The following is a 24,256-nucleotide window of genomic DNA, read 5'->3' on the forward strand; positions in this document are numbered from 1 at the left end:
AACATGCTGCTTTATGCAGCAAAAAAGGGGCTACTCTACGCACGGTGCCAAAATATGTCTCAGTATGTTGGCACAGGGGGCTTCAACCAGCTAACAAACAGCATTTACTGACCAATAAGTTACATTTAATGTGCAAAGTGTCAGTTGAACAGCAGCTACGGGTTCCAGATGATTGAGGTGACAAGAAGAAGAATACCAGCCAGTGAAAATGATCAACCTTAAACTGAGCTGGTATTTAATGAAACAGGCAATAAAGCAGCTGAATACCTTACAGGCCATTCACTGAGCATAAACTATGAAATTTTGTCAACAATAAAAGCCTTTCTTGAAGCTGAGAAATGGTAGTATCATCTCAAATCAATCAGAGTGGCCAAATAACATCTCTTCAGATCTAATTTTGTCTTGAATATAAACAACAAAAATGCATTTAAAAATTGCAACAATCTTTTCTCTTGAAGGTGTTTCACGAAATGACAGTAAGAGGGGAGAAGACTGCAAATGTATTTGCAAATGTAGTTTTGCAAATACATTTCTGCTATTGTTTAGCATTCAAAATCACCTTAATCACAATTTAGTTGCAAGCGCATGTGCCAAAACCTTATTTCTAGCTAGGTGAGACTTAAAGGGGACCTTTAAGTGTCATTTCTAGCTCACTAACAGTAACATATACATGACAGAGAATGGCTAAAAGCATAATAGGTGTAATTAAGAGTCATTTTCTGTGGTAAAAGCTCCCCAAAGCCTGCGTGACATGGCAACAGTTTGATAAGTAAAATGAGCTGTAACATCTGGTAAGGCTATATGATTACATGAAACATGTAATCTGTGTGTTTATGTGTTTTTTTACTGGTGACATATGCTTGGCTGGATTGTTGGCCTTGTTCATCAGTGCCTCCTTCAAATCATTATTACCAGGTGTTATTTAGGCCAAAAGCTTTCTTGCCACTTTGGCATTATTGGTGCCATCTGTTGCTCAGTTATATGATTTGTAAAATAAATAAATAAATAAAGGAGGGCTTTGGCATTATATACAATCATAATCATGACTCATGTTTTAAATCAGTTCTTCAAATAACACCCAAAAAAAAAAAAAAAAAAAATAGAATACATGTTGATCACTTTGGTTAATAGTCAATATTTTGAGATGAGACCTGCAGTGAAAACTGGCAAAGGAAAAAAAAATCGTTTCTGACAGTGACGGCAACCCTTCTGGATATAATTAAATGTGAGTTCTTTGAATAATATTTGTTCAGAAATTATGATCTGGTGGATTATTGAGAAGCAGAGCTGACTCTAAACTAATCACTAATTCCGCTTCTGAATCAGGAGACATTTGTTTGATTGTCATGAACTAAATGAGGAGAAAAAGTACAAGGAGAAAAACAGTAAGGACTTACACCATTGTAGGACATATTTTGCATATTTCTGCTATCAATCAGCTTTACTGCCGAATCTGTTTGTGTAATAACTTGTTGAAACCTTAAAAGAAACCTTTTACTTACAAGAAGCTGTTAAAATTACTTTAAAAACTTATGGAAATTATGCCCACATGGTTGTCAGCAATAAAAGAATTTAAAATTCACTAGAAATCCATATTGTCAAATGTAATTGTACGATATTTTCTATATCTGGATGTCCAGTGAGTCACCGAGGCACACCTTGCCATCAAAAAGGAGAAATTTAAAGCAGAACCAGTTTCTTCTAAGGATGTGAAATAATAACCCATTTGGACCCCCTGCTGTGTGTGCATAGGGTGTGTGCCCATTCAACTTGCTATGTTAGCAAATTAAAGGGGACACACAAGTCTGTATGTGTTATTACCATAACCGCACACACATACGCTGACTTGCAGAGACTTTCTTTGTCCTGTCTTCAGTTTTTCCTGTCTATAGGACAGTGCTATAACAGCTTGTTAAACAGTGACATGCATTGACTTCCAGACGCCCTGCTGTGCACATCTCACTGCAGTCAGGGCTTCAAGAACACGAATAAGCCATCACTCCACTTCTTCAAGGCTGTGGTTACTTCACAGTGACTGACTTGAACAGCCTCACAGAACATGCATGTACTCTGTGACTATACAGAGGGAATATACAGAAAAACACAGGAAACCCGCCAAAAATGCAAAAAGAAGAACAGGAGAGATAGGGAGGTAGGACGGAGACGAGGCAATGAAAAATTTCAGAGCTGATCATTCATGTATTCAAATTTTAATATTTCGTGTCAGCTCTGAAAAAATGTTTCTTTGGTTTAAAACATCCTCTTTTCATCATTTGCATCACAAAAAATTGCAGCACAAAAATATGCATCCCATTTATTTGTAGCTTTGGTGGCAGCCTTATGCGCCATAACAGCTAGGTGATCTCAACAAGAAAACACACGAAGCTATACCAGTTATTATGATAATTAACGTTTGTCACACAATTTAAAACATAGAAGCACACAGAAAGTTCAAAGGTAGCCTATTCCTGCCTTTTTAAGCCTTTATTTTACCAAGTGTGCCAGGCTCACACAAGGCTGATAGGCCTTCTGTAGTTAGTCGTTTAATTTACATATATGTTGAAATTACACAGATCAGTTTTAAAGGGGAGTTTAAGAGGGCAGTGTGTGAAATCTTGAACTGACACATAGGAAATGACTTAATCTAAAAAACAGAATAGATAAAAGAAAGAGCTAAGTGAGCTCAGTAGACTGGTTACAGGCAGGATCTCACATGTTTTGGGATGTCAGTACTTTCCCGTATCATCTGATGCTGTTGCGGTCAAGTTTTGCTGGTCCACACATTTGCAGTTATGAGCTATGGATGCATTGTAAATATATGCAAAATGACTTACAAATAACTTTGACCGGCATAGCTATCTGTGCAAAAGAAAACTGAGACCTTTCTTTATGGAGTTTCTCCCTGTGCATGTGTTAGTTCCCTCTGGGTACTGTGCTTTCTGCTTCAAAGATGTGGTGACTTTAAATTTGTAACGGGTATGAGGTAGATAAAGTGCTTGAAGTGTGTAGAATACAGCACTATATGAATATATTGTTAAAATCTGACTTGGTAAGTGGACTGGTTCTTATGTAGCACTTTTCTAGTCTACTTGAGCGCTCAAAGTGCTTCACACAACATGGCTCATTCATACAAGCACTTTTTTTTCCCTACACCTAAGTGCTTTCTATCTAAAGCTCAGATGAATGAATCAACTTAGGGTTCAGCATCTTGCCCAAGGATACTTCAGCATGCAAACAGAAGCCAGGGATTGAACCACTAACCTTCTGATTAGTACATGACCAGCTCTACCTCCTGAGCTACACCCACCCCAACAAGCTTGCAGCAAGTACTACCTAAGGCCAACCTTACTTAGCTTCAAGGACCAGACTATTTTGAGAAGTGCTCAGGGTGGTATGGGCATAAGCTAGTAAACTTGTTTTTTTTAAGCACTTTGAGTTGCCTGTAAGAATAGAAAAGCTTTATATAAATGCACTATACTATGCTGTAGGCCTGCCAGATCTCTGAATCCCTCTTATATGGCCATCAGCTTGAGCCATTAGTGATACACTAGAATCACTTACCAAATGGTCAGCTGTTAAGTTCGATAGCGTGTAATGCCGCTGCCAGATTTTGATAAGGAATAACTCTGGTTCTGCTTTTGATACTGAAAACAAAAGCTTGTTTTAATCTGTGAAAATGTGCAGCCATTACCAGGCTGTAGCTATGTTCTACATAAACTGTGCAGCAGTGTCTCTGACTTCTTTTCAAACCTCACAGCAAATACAAATAATAGATTCTGCATTTGACAATGAGACGCAGCAGGTGAATGTCTGTTTCAAAGGGGGGTCATAGCTTAGCCTAACGTATAGTGCTCTTATTAGTGCCCACATGGGATTTTAGCCAAAAACCCTATGAGAAAAAAAGAGCAGTGAGGTGTTGTATCTGCAGCTTTTGGCAGATGGAGTTCATCAGTGAAACTGCAAATATTACAAAATAATGTCACGAGGAGTTCATGTAGGTCTATTGTTTTCATTAAAATCTGTAAGTGTTGCTGGATGTGTGTGCATGTGCTCTCCTTGCAGGAGGTCAGTATACTCCTGCGCTGACTGACTGAGGAGGATTATTATGGGATTAGGGGTGTCTCGGTTACCGGGGTGAGATGATAATCACAGTGGCTGTCCTCTGATCTCGACGGGGATAGGAGTGTCAATCAAACTGGAAACACTCAGAGATGAGAGGTACCACTGCTGTGAGCGTGAACACGTGCGCAATGTGCTCTCTGAGCTGTGTGTTACATGTTTGATCACATGTGTGAATGTTTTGTGTGAATCAGCAGTCAGGTAAAGGGAAGTGGGGAAAAGAGGAGTTGGTGTTTTTTTTTCTTTTTTTTTTCTCATCTCGCTAGAAGATGAGTGAATTTATGTTTTATGGAAATAAAATATGGCCCACATCTCCCTCCCTGCCTCCAGATGGTCCCTGTGGAGAGAGAGTGATTATCTGGCCCATCTGAGCAAGGGAACCTGAGAGTGTTGATGTTGGGTGGGCAGTGCGGTGCCACGCCAAGCCTCCTGTCCCCAGGAGCCTGAATACGATCCCCTTTACCTGCCCCCTGTCTCTGGTCCTCTCCCCCCCCTCCTCCACCCCATCACCGGCTAGGCTTACTGCAACTCCCCCACCTCCTCCTATCCTCCCGCTGTCTACGCCCCAGGATAGACTTTCTTCCACCTGACAAGGCTTGGCCTGGATTACTGGAATACCTGGACAGGTAAGTCAACTGATGAAGGTGTCAAGTGCATCTATGTGTTTTTATGTTAGTTTGTAATGCTTAGCAACCCATCAGGAACAAAGCAGTAAACATCCACAAAAGAGGGTTGCTAAGAACTGCAGAGCACTTTGTTCCAAAGTCCACTTTAGTAATCCCATGAATAAATAACCAAGGGCCACCAGCTCGGTTAATAAACTCTTTCTCATTTTGATTTTCAACCTTTTACTCCCTCCTTTCTCTCCCTCTCCTCTCTCCATCCTACTCGTCCTGCCTGCTAATTAGGCCAGGTCTTCGGTTTCCCTGCCATGGGTGATATGAGTTTATCAGAGCTGCCTGTCAGGCTGCAGGGGTCAGAGAACGGTGTTGTTGGACCAGACTGCAGCTTGAGCCGTGGCACTAGCTCAGCCATGAGACAGAGAAAAGAAGCTAACGGATCAGAACTAAAAGAGATCCTATCTGATGCATTTTGTTTTCAAGCTCAGAGATCCCGCTAAAGGCCTCAGCAGAAGACAAAAAAAAAAAAATCATGATGGGACTTCTAAATGATATCGCAGCTACTGCCTGTATGTAACTGTTTCCTTATTATCACTGATGTAACACTGAACTATAAGCACTAGACCAAACTTAACTAAATAAAGCTACAGGTCATCTCACGCTTCATTAATGTGGCAGTAAATAAAAACACAGGTTTACATAGAGGTGTTTTGAGTACTTTTTGAGCTCGAGCACTAGTTTTCAAAAGCTAAGAGCTATTTTTCCTCTTAGCTGATTCTCATACATCCTATAAAAAAAATTATGATTTTTTTTTGCAACACTTGCTATTAAATTTGGCGTATGATTTGCAACAAACAGTGATTAAAGTCTTGATATGTCCTTTGCTGGTATTTAAGCAAGATAAGACAAAGATGAAAGGCTGATTAGCACTTCAGCTTCACTTTCTTTCTCCTTTGGTTAGTAATTAGTAGGTTTAATTTGACAGTTTTAGAAAGACTTTTATAAATAGATACTTGAGAGGTTGGCTTCTCTCACTGAACTCAAAACACAAGATCTTCTTAACCATTTTCTTCTTTCTTAATGTAATAGTACATTTTTTAAGCACTTATTATTTGAGTAATGTAAACATTTAATCATCCATAGTCCTAATATATTAAAAGTGGACTGAGTTGACATCAGTATAATCACTGATATTATTACACAAGATTTTTTGCTTTTTTATTAAATAAAGATGTTTATTCATTCATTTAAAAAAAACATTAAAAAGAATGAGATATGTTTTAATTCATGAGATTCATTATGTTACATTTGTTATGGGTTTGTTAATGTATTAGAAAAAGAAACAGGTAATCCATTACTTTTGACCTGACATGAGATTTTGCTGTAGGTGAGAAGTTTAACAAAACAAATAATGATATATTACTTACCGATTGTGAGATGTTGAACTATTAATTATACATCTGTATTTCTTTATCTTTCCCTCCTGCTGCAGATTACGAGGGTACACTGCAGTGCATTCAAAAGAGGGCAGTGTAACCACACATGCAGGGCTTCCTTGATGCTTGCCCCTTTTTCCGCATCTCTCGTATAAACAATATTAAAGCGTTAGAATACACCTGTACATGTAGTATTTTATATAAATGTTTGCATCTTTGCAAATAAAACCTTTCCAACAGCAACTTGTTTTTTTGTTTCAGTTTAATAGCCTATTTGTCAGGGGCACAATGTGGAGAGAGAGAGAAAATGAAGTATGACTAATGTAATTTGAACAGACATTTCAACAGTCAGAGTGAAAAACCCAGTGGTCAAGCTGTGAGGAAAAAGCTGCACCTGGTAATTGCTGCAACACCCACTGACCCCTGTGCAATGTGCATCAGCATAACCCTTCACAACATGTAAGAAAATTGCTTCATAGTTAGTGCATTATTGTTTCAGTGATGGCAGAGAGGTTGCTTTGCTTGGCCCTGGGTGGCATCATTAACACAGGCTGGAGCAACGCGTTTAAATCAGATGGCATTGTCACAGGTGTAACTACTGCTGTTCATGCATGTGATTAATGTCCCCTTTTTTGATTAATTTCCTACGTTGGCTGAGAAGCCCTCGCATTTGTGATTAATGAACCTGCAGCCTAATATAATGTAATAGTGGCTTATTTTTTATTTTTTTGTATGTGTATATGCATGTGTGCTCTCACTGGTTCCTGTGTGTGGTATCCCAGTTCAGTCAATAGTGGCAAGCGAAAGGTCGGGGTGGAAGAAATCATGCACAAAACCTGGAATTTTCTTAACAGAAGAGTCTGTCGCACTTGGAGTTGTGATAAGGGTAATATGCCAGGCTGCTACAATAAATCAGTTTTAAAAAGACAAGGGGAGAGATATAGAGAGCCTAGCACACAGCTAGATGAAAAGTTAGTGGGAGGCTGATACATAAATCCGCATACAATGATGCAACTCTGGTCTTAAGGGTCTAAGCTTCTGTGTCTGCCTGAGTGCTATGATGGGTGTGACCAAGATGCTGCAAACCAGATCCTTACACTCTTCTCTTTTCAAGAGGAAAAAAAACAATATACTGCTTGGTTATCCTCACTGTTGACCTTTTGATGTCTAAGTCAATATTGTGTCTTTTTTTTTCTCACCACCTCTCTCAGGCTTCTTCCCTCTCCTGCCCACCTTCCCCATATCCCCGGTGGTGACAGAGACGGAGGACACAGGGGTCTGTAATTAGTTGGTTGACCCCGGGGTTGGGTTGTGTGACCCCGGCAGCCGTGAAGCGCAGATCCAGCCTGATCAGATGAGTAGTTCTGAGGGATCAGTGGTTGAAAGACAGCCGCCTCCGTACCTCGGCCAACCCAGTCACACTAGCCAGCGCAGCAGCGACGGGCACAGTTACAGGAGCCCGGCCGACGAGCCCAAACAGAGTCACAAACACCTGTCTGGGGTAGACTACAAACATACAGACACATGCTTTTCAACATCCACAGACACCGATGGGGCTGCAAAACAGACTGCCTGCCACCATTCAAGGAAAGGAAGGGAGGAGGGGGGCTGAAGGGTAACCCGACCCAGGTAGGGGAAGGATAGGGAGGGAGGGGATGGGAGGTGAGGGAGGAGTAGTGCTGGCCCTTGGTCAAGTGCCTTGTATTCCACAAACAGGCCGCATCCAGTTACACTTTACCTGAGAAGCTGAGCCTGAGGAGAGGATTCAAAGAAAAGCTTGTGGACCTCCCTCTCTTTGGTGTACTTTCTTTGGCGAAGAACTACATTCTGATTTCTTCTGAGTGTATAACCAGGGATTTAGTGAAAACAAAGGCCAGTTCACATGTGTAAGTGCTGCACAAACATTATAAGAGCTGCCTTCACTGTGTTACTGTATGTACGAGCAAGACTGAGGATGGGTAAATGTGGCTCAGCTGCCTGCACTGCCTCCGCAGCTCACCACACTAATTAGAAGCGGCGAGATGGGAGAAAGGGAGAGAGTGTCATCAAGGACACGCTGGGAGACGTTCACCTGAGACAGCTCAGTCACTGATGCTCCGGGCACATCAGTGTGACCTGAACACCGGCACTGTTTGAAGTTGTGACAGAGAGAACGAGAGACAAAAGCGTCTGGATCTAACTGTAGGCTTTGGGGGATTAAAGAGATGGGAAGAAACAGAGAGGAGGGAACACAGAGTGAGGAGAAGGAAATTTGTTGGAGAAAAATAGGCAAAGAGGACAGGGAAGAAAAGCAAAGGGAGAGCACTTCCTCACTTTCCTGTGTGAAAAATGAGGCCTGCTCTTTAGGACACATATTATTTAGTCTCACTTTCTGTTACTTATCCCTCATTTGTTTCTACCTCTTTACCTCTCTCAAGTCATCATGTTTACACAAGCTGTTATTGCCATTTCCCCGTTGTCTAACCCTCTGCTGTTTTTCCTCTTTTTTTTCTCTCCCCCCTCTTTCTTTGTCTTTTCGCTACTGGTTGGAAATCTGGAAGGCTTGCTCATCGGCGCCAGCCTCTGTTAATCCCCTCCCAAAGCACCTTAGCAACGCTAGGAATTTAGAGATGCTAAAAAAAAACCACACGACGACAACGACAACAACTGTTTTTAACACTGGGCTCATATTGGCAAGAGTGGCCACATCTTGAGATGTGTGTGTGTTTTCCATAAGTAGTTCAGAACAATCTGGAAGGGTGTGATAACCAAGGATCTCTCAAGAGTGTGTGTTTGTGTGTGTGCAAGTGCAGAACGTGTGGGTCTGAACGTGTGCACAGAGTGGGACCGCGTGTCTATGTAATATAGTTCCTATATAACAACCAGCAACCTGGTAATCACAGCATGTAGTCACCTGAGATACTTATTATCTAGTCTCTTTACATGTTCCCTCTTTGTCCGCACCACGGCACAAGCCGCACGCTGCTGGATGAGCGTTTGTCTTTGTGTGGCGGGCTGCACACACCTGAACAAGTCAATGAGAGGCTGAAAACGAGTGAAAGAAATATATAAATTATTACAGACTGCAGTGAACAATTTATGTTATTATGGGCCCAACTTTGATGCTAGCAAAATGCCTTGATGAAAAAAAAAAAATCAATAAAGCAAGGTTACAACACTCACAGCAATTACGACGTCAGTTATTTTTCATTTATTGGCTTTGTGATTTTCACACATCAACACAGATCACCCCAGCACCTTTCGCTTTCTCTACCCAAAATCAATTACTTAGGGGCAATGGTAAAATAATTGAGGGCGCATTTAGGCCTTGAAATTAATACATAGTTTAAATGTTAAAACTTTTCTGTAACTTCTCACTTTGAAGTATTAATTTACCTCTCAAATTGAATGTGAAAATAAATGACGGAAAGCACAGTGTTTTTTTTATTCCCAGGCTGTAATAAGATGCAAGAGTTTATTTGGTATGTACTCATTATTCCACCCCCCCCCCCCCCCCCTCCCCCCAGCCATGGGTGGCTGTGTAAGCTAACAGAAAAAACAAACTGCAAAATGCAAGTGCATAGCACACGTCTATCTCATAAGATGACTTTTAATCCATCAAAAGACAAAACAAAACACACAGAAAAACCCGATAATAATAATAACAGTAGTTACAGCAAAAAATATATATGTATATTACATGGCGTATACACTCATGCACAAGAAAGATGTTAATAAGAAATTAACAGCATATCCAAACAATACATGTTTATTATAAGGGATTGTGTTCAAATGAAAATGACCTGTTTCATCTGATCCTCTGTTCCTATAGTGGCAGATCTTTACAAGGTTTCTTTTGGGCTGGTCAAACAGCACATTAAATACACTTGAGGCTGTAGAAATATTCATTACAGGCATTTTGACGGATTTTACAAATCTGAAAATGCAGCGGGTTCTTGGACAACATGCCAGCTGAGGGACTAAGAGTATTAAGACAGTGAAACTGGCTCCAGTGAAAAACACGAGGGAAGGAGAGCTGCTGCAGTCACTGCAGTTTCCTTTTGTGTGTGTGAGTGTGCATGTGTGTGTTTGTTTTTGCTCAGATGAGCAAAAATATGGGGCTAGGATTGTTTTGTTACCCACAATTTTAAGCTAAAAAAAAAAGCTACACAATCTGAAGTCATACACTTTACTTGGATACAAAACATTGGGTAACAGGAGAAAGGGGTTATGTAATTAAGGGGTTTCAAGAAGGTAGCATCACAGAGGAAAGAACGAGTTAATGGAAGAAATTTGGGGCTCTGACAGTTGCTGACATTTTCTGAGAGGTCTTTTCGCCGGCACCACCTATCTCCCAGTGCTCAAGGTAAAGATGGCCTGCCAGTAAAAGGGATGAGAAGCTATCTGTAAATCACAGTCTCCCCACAGTGATCCAGTTCAGCTGGTCATAGACTTGATGGCCATTGTCCTGGAAGACAGATAGAAGCACAAAAACAAGGAGACAAATAGATATATGTTACTAATTTGTAGAGGATATTAGCAAAAACATATGAGTGTGTGTGTGTGTGTGTGTGTGTGTGTGTATATATATATATATATATATATATATATATATATATATTATAAGCAGACAGAAACACATAAAGAACATATACATTGTCTAGTCTGATGAATGGTTAAATGCATAGAATATATATTTGCAGAGAAATTAATCTAATTTATCCCACACCTTAAACAGTCTGATAGGTGACGACAATCTAATGGCTGCGGAAACAAATTGAATAGGGTTATAACCATTAAGAGCAATTTATCTGTACCTCTCTGACATTTTCCGGTGACATACACATCCTTCACTTGTTCCAATCTGACCTATCTAAACGACCCAGTGTTTTGATCACTTGACCCAGCAGAGTTCAAAGGGCAGCTGGTTCAAACGGCTATCAGTGCGCTGCAGGTTGCAGTGGGCATCATAAAACTGCTGTTTCTTATCTGAACTCTTTGACCCCTCATTAACCCCTCTCTGCTGCTTTGAGAATTATCGCCTGCCGCACATTTGTTGAGGCGGTGAGAGTCACTGAGAGTTTGTGAAACACCGAGCTAGTTGTAACATTGATAAGAGCAAGCATCTTTAGCTTCACTTTGGCAATGCAAGGGTTGTACCGAAATGGAAACAACAGCATTGTAACATGCTCACGGCGCTAACATATCTATGCTGCACTGAGGTCATGTGGGAAAGGAAAAAAAAGATTTCCTTAATACCAACTTGTGAGTTTTGACATCTTCAAGAAAGCTGTGCGAATAATAAAATACTGTGAAGGGAAGAAATATGAGAAAGTTTTGATGTGCGACAACCTTATTTGCATGATTTAAAGGATCATATTAAAGTTTAAACAGCGGAACTTTCCCTGTTATAATTAAAGCCTGGATATTCACAGGCAACTTTTAGTGACAACGCATGAATGTGGCATAATGTAAGCGGTGGTAATACTCACTGACTTCAGAATCACAGTTTCAGCTGAGGCTGGTGGGAATGCCGTTATTTAGCGTTAAATACATAATTTGGTCTGTTAATGGCACATGATGAAAAGGGAGGGGATTATTAGATTTATTTGATGGGAAATATTGCATATGAACCACATGACTTATCAGCCTCACTGAAGGAAAACTCAGTACATCAACAAAGTCCTCAAGATACACTGGACTACATGGACTGGCCAACCTACAGATTATACCTACAGCAACTACTAAGCCATGGAAACCCATGTCACAAAGCTCCCTGTGCACAGTTTTTGTGCAGATGTTAATGACATAGGAGGGTTGGAGCGCTGCAGTTATCGAGTCAGTAGAGCACTGGTGATTTTTATGCACTATACGCCTTAGCACTCAGCAACTCTGCTCTGTGGTCTGCCACTTCATGGCTGAGTTGCTGTGGTTTCTAAATGCTTCCACTTTGCCATAATACCACTTACAGTTGATTGTGGAGTATCTAGGAGGGAAGAAATTTCACAAACTGACTTGTCGCAATGGCGGCATTCATTTACAGCACCAAGCTTGAATTCAGTGAGCACTTTAAAATGACCCATTTTTACCACAAATGTTTGTAAAGGTTGACTGCATGGCTCGATTTTATATTCCTATGGCAATGGAACTGAAAACACCAGAACAGAGATGTGGCACAATACTTTTGTCTATATAGCATACATTGTCTGACAACCATTCATCATGGCATTTTGTTTTGCAGATGAAAATGTGTTATTGGACAGGTGAAGTCTCTGACCTGCTGGTGTACTAGAGGAACAGTCAGCAGAATGCAACAAAAAGACTACGGAGAACATGATTTTTTTCTCTAAATTTCACCTTACTGCTTTTGCTAGACGGTGTCTGAACACCACCTGACATCGTCTACGATGTAAAGAGCATTGAGCATAGAGCATCTCTATGTGTGTCCAAAGCTTCAAAGTTTGGCTTTGCTTTGTGGGGACCAGCTGGGAAAGAAGAAGCAGTGCTTCTGCATGTACATGCTTTTATTTTTAAATAAGACTTCAATCAACCTTCTGAAATTATAAGGTTCTGTTTAAAAAGAAAAAAAAGGTGTTCAAATGGGAGAGAAGAAAAAACAAGATATCAAGTAGGCTAGAAAGAAAACAATATTATTCTACTCAAAAGTACCATTACTTTTGTATTAAAAAAGAACTTATTAGAGTCAAAATGCTTTCGAGAGTTTTATAGTTTCCGAATGCTCTCTTAGTTTATTCCCCCACCCCCCAAAAAGACTCAAGGTTATTGCATATATTTAGTGAGGGACAGGAAGCCACTTACTGTGCTTACATTAACATTTATTCTAAAATCCCCTTTTCTCTCTGGAGCACATGTAATAGTCTGACTGTTGCTGCCAAACAACACTAAGTTTGCTTGTCTTGAAGAGTCCATGAAAGAAACTCTTTGTGGAAGCACTTCTGCTGAGAGAGGGGGGGAAAAAATCTAACAGTAAACGATTCTTCCTTCAAGAGCGGGAGTATTTCACAGGACACTTAAAACTTATTATGTGGCCCTTCCTTGTTGTTGTGTTTGGAACAAATAGGTACTGAAGTATTTTCTTATTTGAGCAAAGCAACACAATGCTTTTGCCTGGGGGGGGGGGGGGGGGGGGGGGGGGGGGGGGGGTTATTTAAAGAACAAGATTATTTATTTTTAGTAGCAAATAGCTGATTTTATTCATGTTAAGGAACAATTTCTTCATTTCAGAGCCTTAAAAACGTCCTTCTACATCTGTTCACCCACTGATGGATTATGGATTTGCGTCAGGTAACAAGGAACTCTCCAAGAGAAATAATTTCCTTCTATGCTCATAGTAAGTATGACAGGACCAATGCGGCACATGGGTAAAGTTGGGCTTAAATTCTTAAAGGGCTGTACTTTAATCCAAATGATATTTTCTTAAACCCAAACAAGTTGTTTTATTATCTAAACCTAACCGAAGTGCTAGAAAACACGAACTAATGAGAAAAAAAGGTATTGTTGTTATTGGGCTGCAAAGTCCACATGGGGTGAAGGTCAAGGTTAGTGGATGGGTCAACAAAACACTTTTTTATTTCAAAATGCTCTTATTTTTTAACTGTTCCTTAATCTTAACATGTTTAATATAATAAGCATGATGATCAAGGTCCTCTACATTACCCTAATCCTAACTAAGTTGTTTTGTGTCTCGGCCTTTGCAAACATAGGCAGAAAACAGATGAACCATATTGCGCTCTAATGGGTTGTGTTCAAAGGGGTTAAGCTGGAGGACCTGTCACTGTGCTCGCCAAAGTAATTGTTTACAACTCCTTATGCTGCTGTATTCACTAAACAACTGTGACAGGGCAAGAGTCAAACAGTCAGAGAGACTGTAGAGCAAGCCAGCTCTTACTTCTATCCATTTTTGTTGTGGTAAAAGTCACAAAGTCACATCTGTGAGGTGAGAAAAAATTAAAGAAATATTGCTCTGTATAATGCAATTTAATTTAACAGAGACACAGTCTGAATGATTAAAAATGACCATGCAGTTGACTTGACACTTCTTTAGAAGAGTTAAAAAAATTTATATGAACACTATATTCTTCAAGAAGATGGGAATTTATTGACTGTATCTGACTTTTTAAGCAAAGTCGAAAGAATAAAATGCCTCCTGAAAGGACAATCTGATGAATGCCTGTAAAGGTTATACAAGTTTTTCTTTTGTCTTTATTTTTGTCCTAATATAGCTTCAACCTAGGGGGTTTACTTAGAAGTTGTCTGTAGTCTGGCTAATTTTGTTTGGGCCTGACTTTTGTGCCACTTTATGATCGTCCGGCAGTTATTTGATTAATTATCAGAGCACTGCATGCACAGGTGCTTGTGAACTAGGCCTTTACCACAACGCTGAAATCTAACATAAAAGATAGGATAATTCATTTTTAAACTCTAAACCAATCACATTACTTCTCTCCTACCACTAAAAAAGTTGTGCCAGTCAGAGTGGCTCGCCACATTAAAAGATTCCTTTTAAGTGCTGTTTGCACGGTGGAGAACTTCGAGCCCTGAAAGCAATGCACAACAAATCTACAGTCAAAGTGTTTGTGGAAAAGGTGAAAGCTCAGTCATGTCATGTTATTTAAGTATGTTGACACTTATTCTTTGCAACACGGTAATCCAAAAATATACAGAACAGTCAGTATACTGTATGTAGTTTTGAATTTGTTGCAGGTATTAGTAACATTACATCAATCCAATATTTCTAGAAATAATTCTGCATCATATTTTAGCGTGATTAAAATTGTATTTAATAATAAAGCATGAAACACTGCTTTTGCCAGAAAAGTTGAAAAAAGGGTTATGATGCACAGGATTAATGATCTCTGAGTCCCCCTTCACAAACTGGCAGGTTACTGAATATTAATCCAACAGTATGATGTGTTTGGAGCTTCAGCCCGGTCTCGTTTCCAAGTTTGTTTAATTAAAGGTAAACACAGTAGATCATTGTGAATGATGACAGTTCTCAAACCAGAAGCTGTATGTTTATCATTGATGATAATTCCTTGCTGCCATCAGAGGGCAACAGGACAGGTCATTTATTATATTATTTAAGTAACCCAAGGAGGTTTTTCACAAGTACTGACTGCTCTACCGTACTTCTGCAATGCATATTTAAATTTTACACAGTAGGAATGTTTTTTTTTTTTATGTGTCTTGCATTTCTTATTTTGGACTTTCTATTTTACTTGCCCCTGTTTAAAGAACCTGCTGAGAAACCCGGTTTCTACCAAAAATATCAGTGAATAGCTTCACTTCATTTAGATGTAATGCCCACTTGTTTGCAAGTCTCCCATCTGCATGCCATGTACCAACTCTGAATTTAACAGAAACAAATGGAAAAAGCAGGTGTTGTGGCAGTTCTGCTGCTAAAATAAAGTGCCAGTACCTGTGCAACCTAAATTAAATACAGCAACTGCCTGTGTCCTTGGATTTAAACTTATTCCTAACGACTTTAATACAGTTTGCTCCTGAATTTCTGCCATTAGGATTTTTTTTCCAGTGCGCGAAGTATCAAATTTCTACATGGCAGATAAGTCTCAGGTAGGATGATGGGGTGGCTGGTTTGGTCTTTAATATAAAAGCCTTTGACACACAGAATCTATAAATCATTTAACTCTATTATGGGAAACTGTTGTTAATTACACATCTCTGTATATGTTGGTATCTTTTACCCATTGCTATGAATCTTTGCCAGTCTTGACTAAATCATGCTAGCCACCTATACTGTGGCCACAGTGGAACATGATGGAAACACAATATCAATATTGAAATGTTGATATGGTGGACAAAAGGAAAATCCTTTTTGTCTGAAGGAAACGTTTGTTTTCTTTAGCCGCTATCCTCTAATGAAATTCACTGGTTGACAGTTTGGTCTGCTGCTGGCGTGGTGACAGAAACTGATGACAAAAATGTAAGTCATGAAGACATTATTTTTTGTAGAAAGTGATCAAATGTATTGGTGTGATTAAAGAAATTTTTAACACAAGACATTTCAAGGGTTTTTTTCCACAGGCAAGGCTGGAGGAGGCTGAGATCGTGTCTTTTGTAACATTTTGTAACATTCTTTCAAAGTTGGATTCATGAAACTTTTTTCAGATGCCATTGGTGAAGATGTAAAATTTAAAAAAAATAAAATAAAAATATGCAGAAGAGGTAACAGTGTAGCCCAGATGGGGGTGTCGAATAAGCTTTGAAGATTTTAACTTAAAATTTGCAGTAGTTTCATAAATGTCACTCCATGTTAGACTGTTTTTATTAAACGAGAAGGGATAAGTCCAGATTGGTAAAGGGAGACTGCGGACTTGTGACTTCTGAAAAAATCCAGGCTACCATCTTGACTAGGAATCCTTAAACACTTTCATTCAGTGATGGACAGTGAGACCACTCAGTATGCTGCACCCCACCCCCTTAACTTGCATCTTCTACAGACTTATTCTTCCCTTTCTCCTCCTTCCTCCCCCCCAAAATCCCCGGTTCCTGTGGAGTGGCAGGTTTTGTGTGGTCCCCAGCACTGTCCCGTTTTTATCTGTCCTCTGACGGGTTACCCCGGTCCCCCTCGCACCTGCGCCGCTCCCAGGTCCCTACAGGAATGCGCTGGGGCTTGTAATCGCCTTTGTGGGGGCCATTGAGTTGTACGGCTGACTGAAACTTCCCAACCTCACAGCGCGCTGGCCGCTGAATGGGACTCAGCGTGGGGCGGCTCTCCAAACCGCGGACCCTGCCAAATTCCTACAGTGGCGCTCCACAATCACTCCCACACAGGCCCCGATATACCGCCAGGCAGGAGGGACGGGGACGGGGGGGGGCGGTCGGGATGTGGTGGTGGTGATTGTGTGTGTTGGATAGACACATGGAAAAGTCTACATTTAGCTCCAGACAAGATGGACACTTTCTGCGTCGCCACTCCGGATGCACATGGCGCACCCCCCCTCCTTTTTTTGTTATTATTATTATTATTATTATTATTATTATTATTATTATTATTATTATTATTATTATTATCATTATTATCACTTTGTGAAGCTGTTACAGTAAAGAAGTGATTTGGGTTAACAATAAATGAAGAAGATGTATTTTAATATCTCACCTCTTTAAAAAAAAGTTCCAGTGCAGATGCTATTCCAGCAACGGTGAAATCTGGAAAAAAAAAATAAAAAAAAAATGCATTTGGTGGATGTTGTGAACAAAGTTTCAAAATAAAGCAATTTCTCATAACTTTTAGTACATTTGTGCCGCGTTTCGGTGCATTAGGTCTGTGTGCCGGCATATAGCGTGGTAGCTGTGGGTAGATAGAGCAGCACTGCAGGATTAAGAGGCAGCAAGATTGTTAAACATGTCAACGTGTAATTGCACGATAAGGCCCTTCCGAGGAATTCATTGGCCCAGTTGCTTTCTCTATTCCGCGCTAATCTCGCCCGGCACATTCGCTCTGTGCAATCTGTCTCCATAATCTTCTGTGACAGAGCGGGCGACGAGAGCAGGCTGCTTGGTAATTTTTTTTAGGGAAGGGGGGAGACGCAGAGAAAATATGCAGAGGCGTGATAAAGTGACGCTAATTATCCCCATTTAGGACAGGGAGTGCAAGGGATCGGGGCTTTACGAACAACCGAGTGTGCGCTGGAGCTGATGGCCTCCTAGCACGGAATATATCGGTGGCTACAAGATAAGGGTATCGCACGGTGGAGAGATTTATTGGCCAGCCAGCTGTACGTGCGCGCACTCACACAAACACACATAGATTCACACGCGCGCGCGAGCGCACGCAGCAGTAGCAGCAGCAAGCATAGCCTGTATACTTTGCACCCTACACTTACCCCCTCTTCCACCTCAAGGTGTAATTTATTCGGGTTAAATTTGCCAGAACGCTCCTCTTTTTAGCCTGGCGATGCGCCGTGACGCGCTCCGCCTCTCCGGGCTTTCAGTGTTAATCCGCATCTCTTCACATCAACAGATAAGATAGAAACAGATGCAAAAACACACGAGGAGGCCATCCCCTGCCATACGGTGCGCGCTGTATTGCGGAGATGTCTCCATAGATGCAATTGCTTTCGGGTTTTGGAATTTCAACTAATTTCCAGACATTGTTCCTCTGATTTTTCCCCCCTAAAAGATTAATGCGCAGCCAGACATTACATGCTTTACTATGAGGCCTAACAGGTTTAATTGACATACCATGCAAGTCTTCATCAGTGTGAAATAGGCCCTTTAACTATGTATTTGAGATTAATTGATTTTTTTTTATGCCTAAGCAGGCATAAATTTCCCTCATTTGCATGTGTATGACTATTAGGGTATCATATGAGGCCTACAGGCGATAAAAACGGAAAATCTCAAAAACATCTGTGGCCTGTCTTCAGCCTAATATATATATATTTCTTTTAGATTAATGATAATTATAAAAATGACGCGGGCATCTTATTCAAAATGCAGGTGTTTTTGTCAAAGGTACCAAAACCGGTCCAAAATCAAAACACTACATCTGTGAAATTCTGATGAGTCATCACCAACTCAACAAGCTACTTGTCTGTAGAGCTGTGACGAGTGGAAGTCAAAATTCAGTCTGAGCAACAGTTTGGACACTGTCAGGTTTGCGCATCTGTTTTTCATCTAAACAGAGATTTTTCTCCTTTAATTACAATCACGGGTCGTTGGTTCAGTCTCAAGTTTCAGTGGTTTTTATCGAACATGAAATTATTGTTCGAATCCCAGTTTGTGCCTCACGCACTTTGCCCACACCCCCTTTCACTTTCCTGCTATTTTGCTCAAAAGTAAAAGGAGCAAACAAGTCCCCCACCACCTTGCTGCTTCTCACATTATGGGAGCAAATAATTAGAATAAAAGCCAAGTAACATAGATTGCATTTATTTGTTAGACGAGTGATCAAGCCTCTTTAAGTGCCGGTTCTTTGATTAGCAAGCTGATGAAAATGCAGCTAAAGAAATTAGGATTCTTGTGAATCCCACCCTTTTTTTCTTTTTACCCTCTGTCGCATTCTAGCTTATAACGTAGAAATCAATATATATAATCTAATATTTCACATATATTATCTGACATCACCATAAAAATAAAGCTAATAAGAGAAGTGGATGCAAGATGAACTGATGGTGCAGTTCGGGTGAAAGATTACTGACAACCCAGACTTCGATTTTTATCCCCTTATTTAAAGAAACAAATAATTGTATCTTTAAAATCTTTATCTTTCTTTAAGACATTTTTAGATAACTGTTCTTTGCTATCCCTGCCTTATTCTTTTTTTTATAGTGTGTTCAGAACAGAAGCTGCAAAATTGGAATTTTAAAAAAAGGCATCTCAGGAGATCAAACACATGGTAAAAGTGATTAAATAAAAAAAAAACAATAGCTTAATATTTTCCTTTAAAAAAATGAAATACACAGTGGAGAAGTTGTTCAGTTTTTAAGAGCAGTTTATACTAAAAACAAATCTGCTTTCATCGTAAAAGAAATGAAATTCTGGCGCAAGTTTCCGAAAAAAAAAATTGCAATTAGACACACTGATTAATATAATAGTAGAATATATAATGAACTAGTTTCATTTAGAAATATATATATATATTTTAAAAAGATTTAAGCTGCTCTTGCTAATAAAGGATTAAAGGATTCACATCTCATAAGGTTTTAAAAGGGGAAAATGACATGTGCTTATTACAAAAATCAAATTTCTATTCATAAACGAGAAGGCTTCGTTCATAACACTAACAGGTGGCTGTCATGCTAAATGTTCTTCTTGTGCGTTATGTCATCATAACTTTTCTAAATATTCTAAATCAAGTTTGTCCTTTTATATTTATATTAAAGGAGAACGCGGGCCACAATCTGGGCCTGCATTGAATATTTAAAAAATGTTTTCATAGTATTGGAGCCTGCGTGCTACTGAAATACAGAAAAGCAAACTTTTTAAAAACAATTTATGGACATGTTTCTAATTACCAACATGAAACTTCAGCTTCTAAAACAGCATCCTGTAAGTGAAATGGTTCTCTCACAGCCCTACAGGCTGTAGCTTTTACGCGTAATTACGCACAAACAATTGGACCATTTAAAAGCTCGAGGGATCTGTCCACCAGCGTCAAAATTTAAATAGCAGATTTTGTTTTTTGTTTTTCATGAAGACTTCTGACGATATTCTTGTTACCTAAAACAAAACAAAACACTTCTGTAAGACCACTGTGAAAAATAATCAATCTAAGACGTTCTCTTAAGAATCAAAGCAACATCTTGTGAAATTTATTCAATTATTCTTCATTGCAATATCAGAGCTTTTCGCTCGCGGAAAAGCACTTAAATTACAACAGCGGTTGCCCGTCATCCTTTCAAATATTAAAATTATTCACAATTTACAAGAATTAGAGTGTTACAATAAAAAGAGATGATTTCCAAGAATTATGACACAGACTTCTGCAAATGAACACAAATGTTTAAAGAAGCTGATTTTCCCATATCTTTTAAAGCACTTTCTTATGATTATGACACTTATCTCATTTTCAAATAACTTACAATAAACTCCCCCCTCCCCACCCCCGACCCCCGACCCCCAAAAATGATGAGACAATTGAAGCAAATCTCCCCAATGTGAAAACCTGGCGTAACCCTCAACTAAGACTGTGAAATAAAGGACAAAAAAATAAATAAATGATAGCACAATAACCAATATCTCAGCATCATATTTGTTATATAATTCCACTGGTGGCTATTCCAAAAAAAGCCGAGATGAATATGCTATTTACCCTTCATTTACAATATCATAAACATTCTGTACAAAATGCAGGTAGTTCTCAGGACCGGGGTTATTTTAGAAAAGAGGTAAATATTTGGTTATGGTTCGTTTGCAGTTTTCAATTATTCTATGAGTTCTAAATGTGTGTTAGCGGGACGGTCCCGTTCACTCCAGCCGTGGCGCTCTGGTAATGCTGCGGCAAGGCATGGAGTCTAGTTTGCATTGAGGGGTCCCCCGGCTCTCCGGTAGGTAAATACATGCTTATCATCTCTCTCAAGTCTCCGGGGCAAGGACCCCGTGAGTGTGTGCTGCTGACGGGAGGGCTTACACTCGGCTCCGACTTCACCAGCGACCCTAATGTCCCCATGGCAGCTGAGGAAGAGACGCCGGAGCTCTGGTGCTGCGTGTAGGTGATCCCGCCGTAGCCGGATGGGGAAGCGTTCATGTAGCTCTGAGAGTTCGAGATGGGGCTGTACTGCAGGGCTGTCATGTCATAGCGGTGCATGGGCTGGGGGTTGTGTGAATGATGGTGGTGTGAGTGGTGGTGGTGGTGCGCTCCGCTCCCCGGGTGCTGGCTGTAGGCTAGCTGAGCCTCCTGCATCATCGCTGCGGCCGCCGCGGCAGCAGCCACCTGCCCCGAGTACGCACCGTTCGCCCAGCCGTTCATGTGCGCGTAGCCGGAGCTGGCGGAACCTCCGTGACCTCCGGGGCTCTCCAACCTCTGCCCGACCCCGGATGAACCCATGCCAACCCCTAAACCAACTCCACCGCCACCGCTCGGCCCAGAAAGAAGTCCACCAGCAAGGGAATATTTGTCCTTTTTCAGCAATGTCTTGGTCTTCCGTCTTGGTCGGTACTTGTAATCCGGATGCTCCTTCATGTGCATGGCTCGCAACCGTTTAGCCTCGTCGATGAATGGACGCTTTTCAGCCTCGGACATCAGCTTCCACTCGGCGCCCAGCCGCTTGCTAATTTCAGAGTTGTGCATTTTGGGGTTCTCCTGCGCCATCTTTCTCCGCTGCCCACGGGACCACACCATGAACGCGTTCATAGGTCTCTTCACTCGCTCCTGATTCGCTTTCGACCCGCTATTCGGCCCCGTTTGCCCCGTCGTCGTGTTCGTTTGGGGGCCGGGGGAATGAAGGTCAGTTTCCATCATCATGCTATACATTCACCTGGTTTTTAAACTTCGCCACCAACAGAGAAAAAAAAAAAGTCACTTTCACAACAGGTCAGGCGCACACAGGTACGGGTGCGCTCGAGATGACTGGGCTACAAAATTAATATTCTACCCCAAATTGAAATAAACACGTGATGAAAATTAATCCGAAAAGGCATATAAAATGTTCTCCAACCAGCAGTTCGCCCTGTTTTCGCCTGGGCTGGTTCACATCCACTGTGATAGAATGCGCATTTGAGCCACTTTTCCTGTCGGAGTTGAGAAGTTGGTTAAAGCGGCGGCCATATGATGAGCACTGACAGCGGTTAAATGAGCCACAAGCGGCCAATGAGGCTCTAGCAGCGGAATGATTTGCATGGGGTTTGGTCAGGTGACTAGAGGACCATAGAGGAAGAACACACCGGAGGAGGAGGAGGAGGAGAATGAGGAGGGAGAAAGGAGGGTCAATCCCACAAATAGCACGAGGCATTTGAAATTTCCAAACACGCTCTCGGAGACTTCATCCACAAAAATAACGAAGATTTGTTAGCACTGATGTAGCGGCCAAACAGTGGGTGCAGTCTGTGATTAGGATGAGTCAAACACCTCAATTTATTTATATTAAAAAAAAATAGGTTAGACTATGGCTGCTGATTTTTTATTTTTATTTTTTAAAGAAGAAGGAAGAAATCAGACAGCTTATAAATTCGGAAGCATAAAAGTGTGGGTGAAATTCTTTTTTACCTTCAACTTTCTTCCCAGATTTGACATTGAAAAGACGCTTCCTCTCCTATTTAACAAGTTATCCTCACATTCGCAGCGCGCACTAGAAGCCTGGGCCTCACTATTTTTATGCAAAGGATTTGCAATACACTCTGCCCCTAAACTAGTCTCAGACGACTTGATGCTGAGCAAGCGCCTCAGATATCAAATTTTAAACCATCTCTCTCTCCCTCTCCTGTGCCCCATCACCCCCACCCCCTCCTCCTTCCAGGTATGTAATTAAGGTTTGAAGTAATAGCAGGTGTCAGATAGAGAAATTAAGCGCATTTATAGCTGAAAACTATTTGAAAGAGGTTTGGTTAAAAAAAACTGTTGGTCTGAGAGACGAAGCCCAAGAGGATGGATAGTCGTATAATGACCTGAAATTGCCGGGGCAAAGAGCCATTATCGCCGTCTGCTGGTGATGGTGAATGAGTCCTGGCCACGCGCCCGCGTGCAGCTATAGATGAAAAGAAATACTGCACGTAAACTGTCATTTTTAGTGGATATGTTGTGGGTCTGTTAACGCCTCTTATTTAACATCCAGTCAGGTATTCCGTTTGTTAAAAAAAAAAAAAAATACACGAGAGGGGAAAGCGGTCTGTGTCTTCGAGTCCGCGCATATATAATCCAGATTTCACACCTGACCTCCCCTGAAAAGCCCAATCAACCTCTAATTGAAAGGGAAAACGAAAAACCACTTCCCGCGGCGAGACTAACGATTTAATCATTCTATCGTTCTTTTGCTGTTTTTATTTTAATTGGAGCTTAGCTTGATATGGTTCTCTGTTTAGGACCAGAGGGAGCGAGATCACTCGGACGGATCCGGGCGTCTTTGGTGATAGGGTTAACTTGATGTCACGGTGGTCAATAAACGGTTACAGCGGTCGAGGCAAACGTGGCTTAAGGCCCGAGGGAGATGGCAATGTAATGATGACACCCGGAGAGCTTTGGCGAGGTGAGTGCGAGTGAAGCGATCACACACACGCACGAATAAAAAGAAAAAGAAAATAAGAAACCAATTCTTGTCTTATTATACAGATACAGCGATTTGTCAGTATCTACTCAATATTAAAAGTCTAATTCATAAAAACATTTAACCTTCTTTTTTCTTTTAATTTAAACATATTTTAACTAAATAGTGTAAGCACACATATAATAATATAATATAATATTAAATCGGCCTATTAATAAATGCATTAAATACATTTTCATGCTTTTCAGATTTCTTAAACCTGCCTGGACCCTGCCCTGACACGACTCTGCTTTAATTCACACCAGTGCTGCAATGCATCAATGCATCTCCAGCAGTTATTTTTAAAAAGTCGACATCCTGATAAAAATATTAGAATTGTTATCGTTAGCTTTCTTAAATAGCCAGTAGTAAGAGAAAA

The 24,256-nt window shown here is 40.6% G+C and overlaps 1 protein-coding gene across 3 annotated transcripts; it reads right to left on the bottom strand.

Annotated features, from left to right (window-relative positions):
• Positions 1-9,743: 9,743 nt before the first annotated feature.
• sox1a (SRY-box transcription factor 1a) lies at positions 9,744-22,613 on the bottom strand. 3 transcript variants are annotated; one of them, XM_006788228.3, is made up of 3 exons: positions 21,270-22,613; positions 17,295-17,344; positions 9,744-10,622 (listed from the first exon to the last, which is right to left on the bottom strand). In XM_006788228.3, the coding sequence occupies exons 1-2, from the start codon at positions 22,110-22,112 to the stop codon at positions 17,324-17,326; spliced, it is 864 nt and encodes a 287-aa protein (XP_006788291.1). In that variant the 5' UTR covers positions 22,113-22,613; the 3' UTR covers positions 9,744-10,622; positions 17,295-17,323. The 3 variants fall into 3 exon arrangements, with proteins under 3 accessions (XP_006788291.1, XP_006788290.1, XP_087685818.1); XM_006788227.3 differs by lacking the exon at positions 17,295-17,344; XM_087829692.1 differs by lacking the exons at positions 9,744-10,622; positions 17,295-17,344 and having other exon boundaries at positions 20,764-22,613.
• Positions 22,614-24,256: the final 1,643 nt, after the last annotated feature.

This window comes from Neolamprologus brichardi, chromosome 16, assembly GCF_056152115.1.
Source record: "Neolamprologus brichardi isolate AB-2024 chromosome 16, ASM5615211v1, whole genome shotgun sequence".
Taxonomy (NCBI): Eukaryota; Metazoa; Chordata; class Actinopteri; order Cichliformes; family Cichlidae; genus Neolamprologus; species Neolamprologus brichardi.

Bases quoted from the DNA above. Each gene is read 5' to 3' on its own strand.
- sox1a (XM_087829692.1), bottom strand. From the start codon at position 22,112: ATGTATAGCATGATGATGGAAACTGACCTTCATTCCCCCGGCCCCCAA.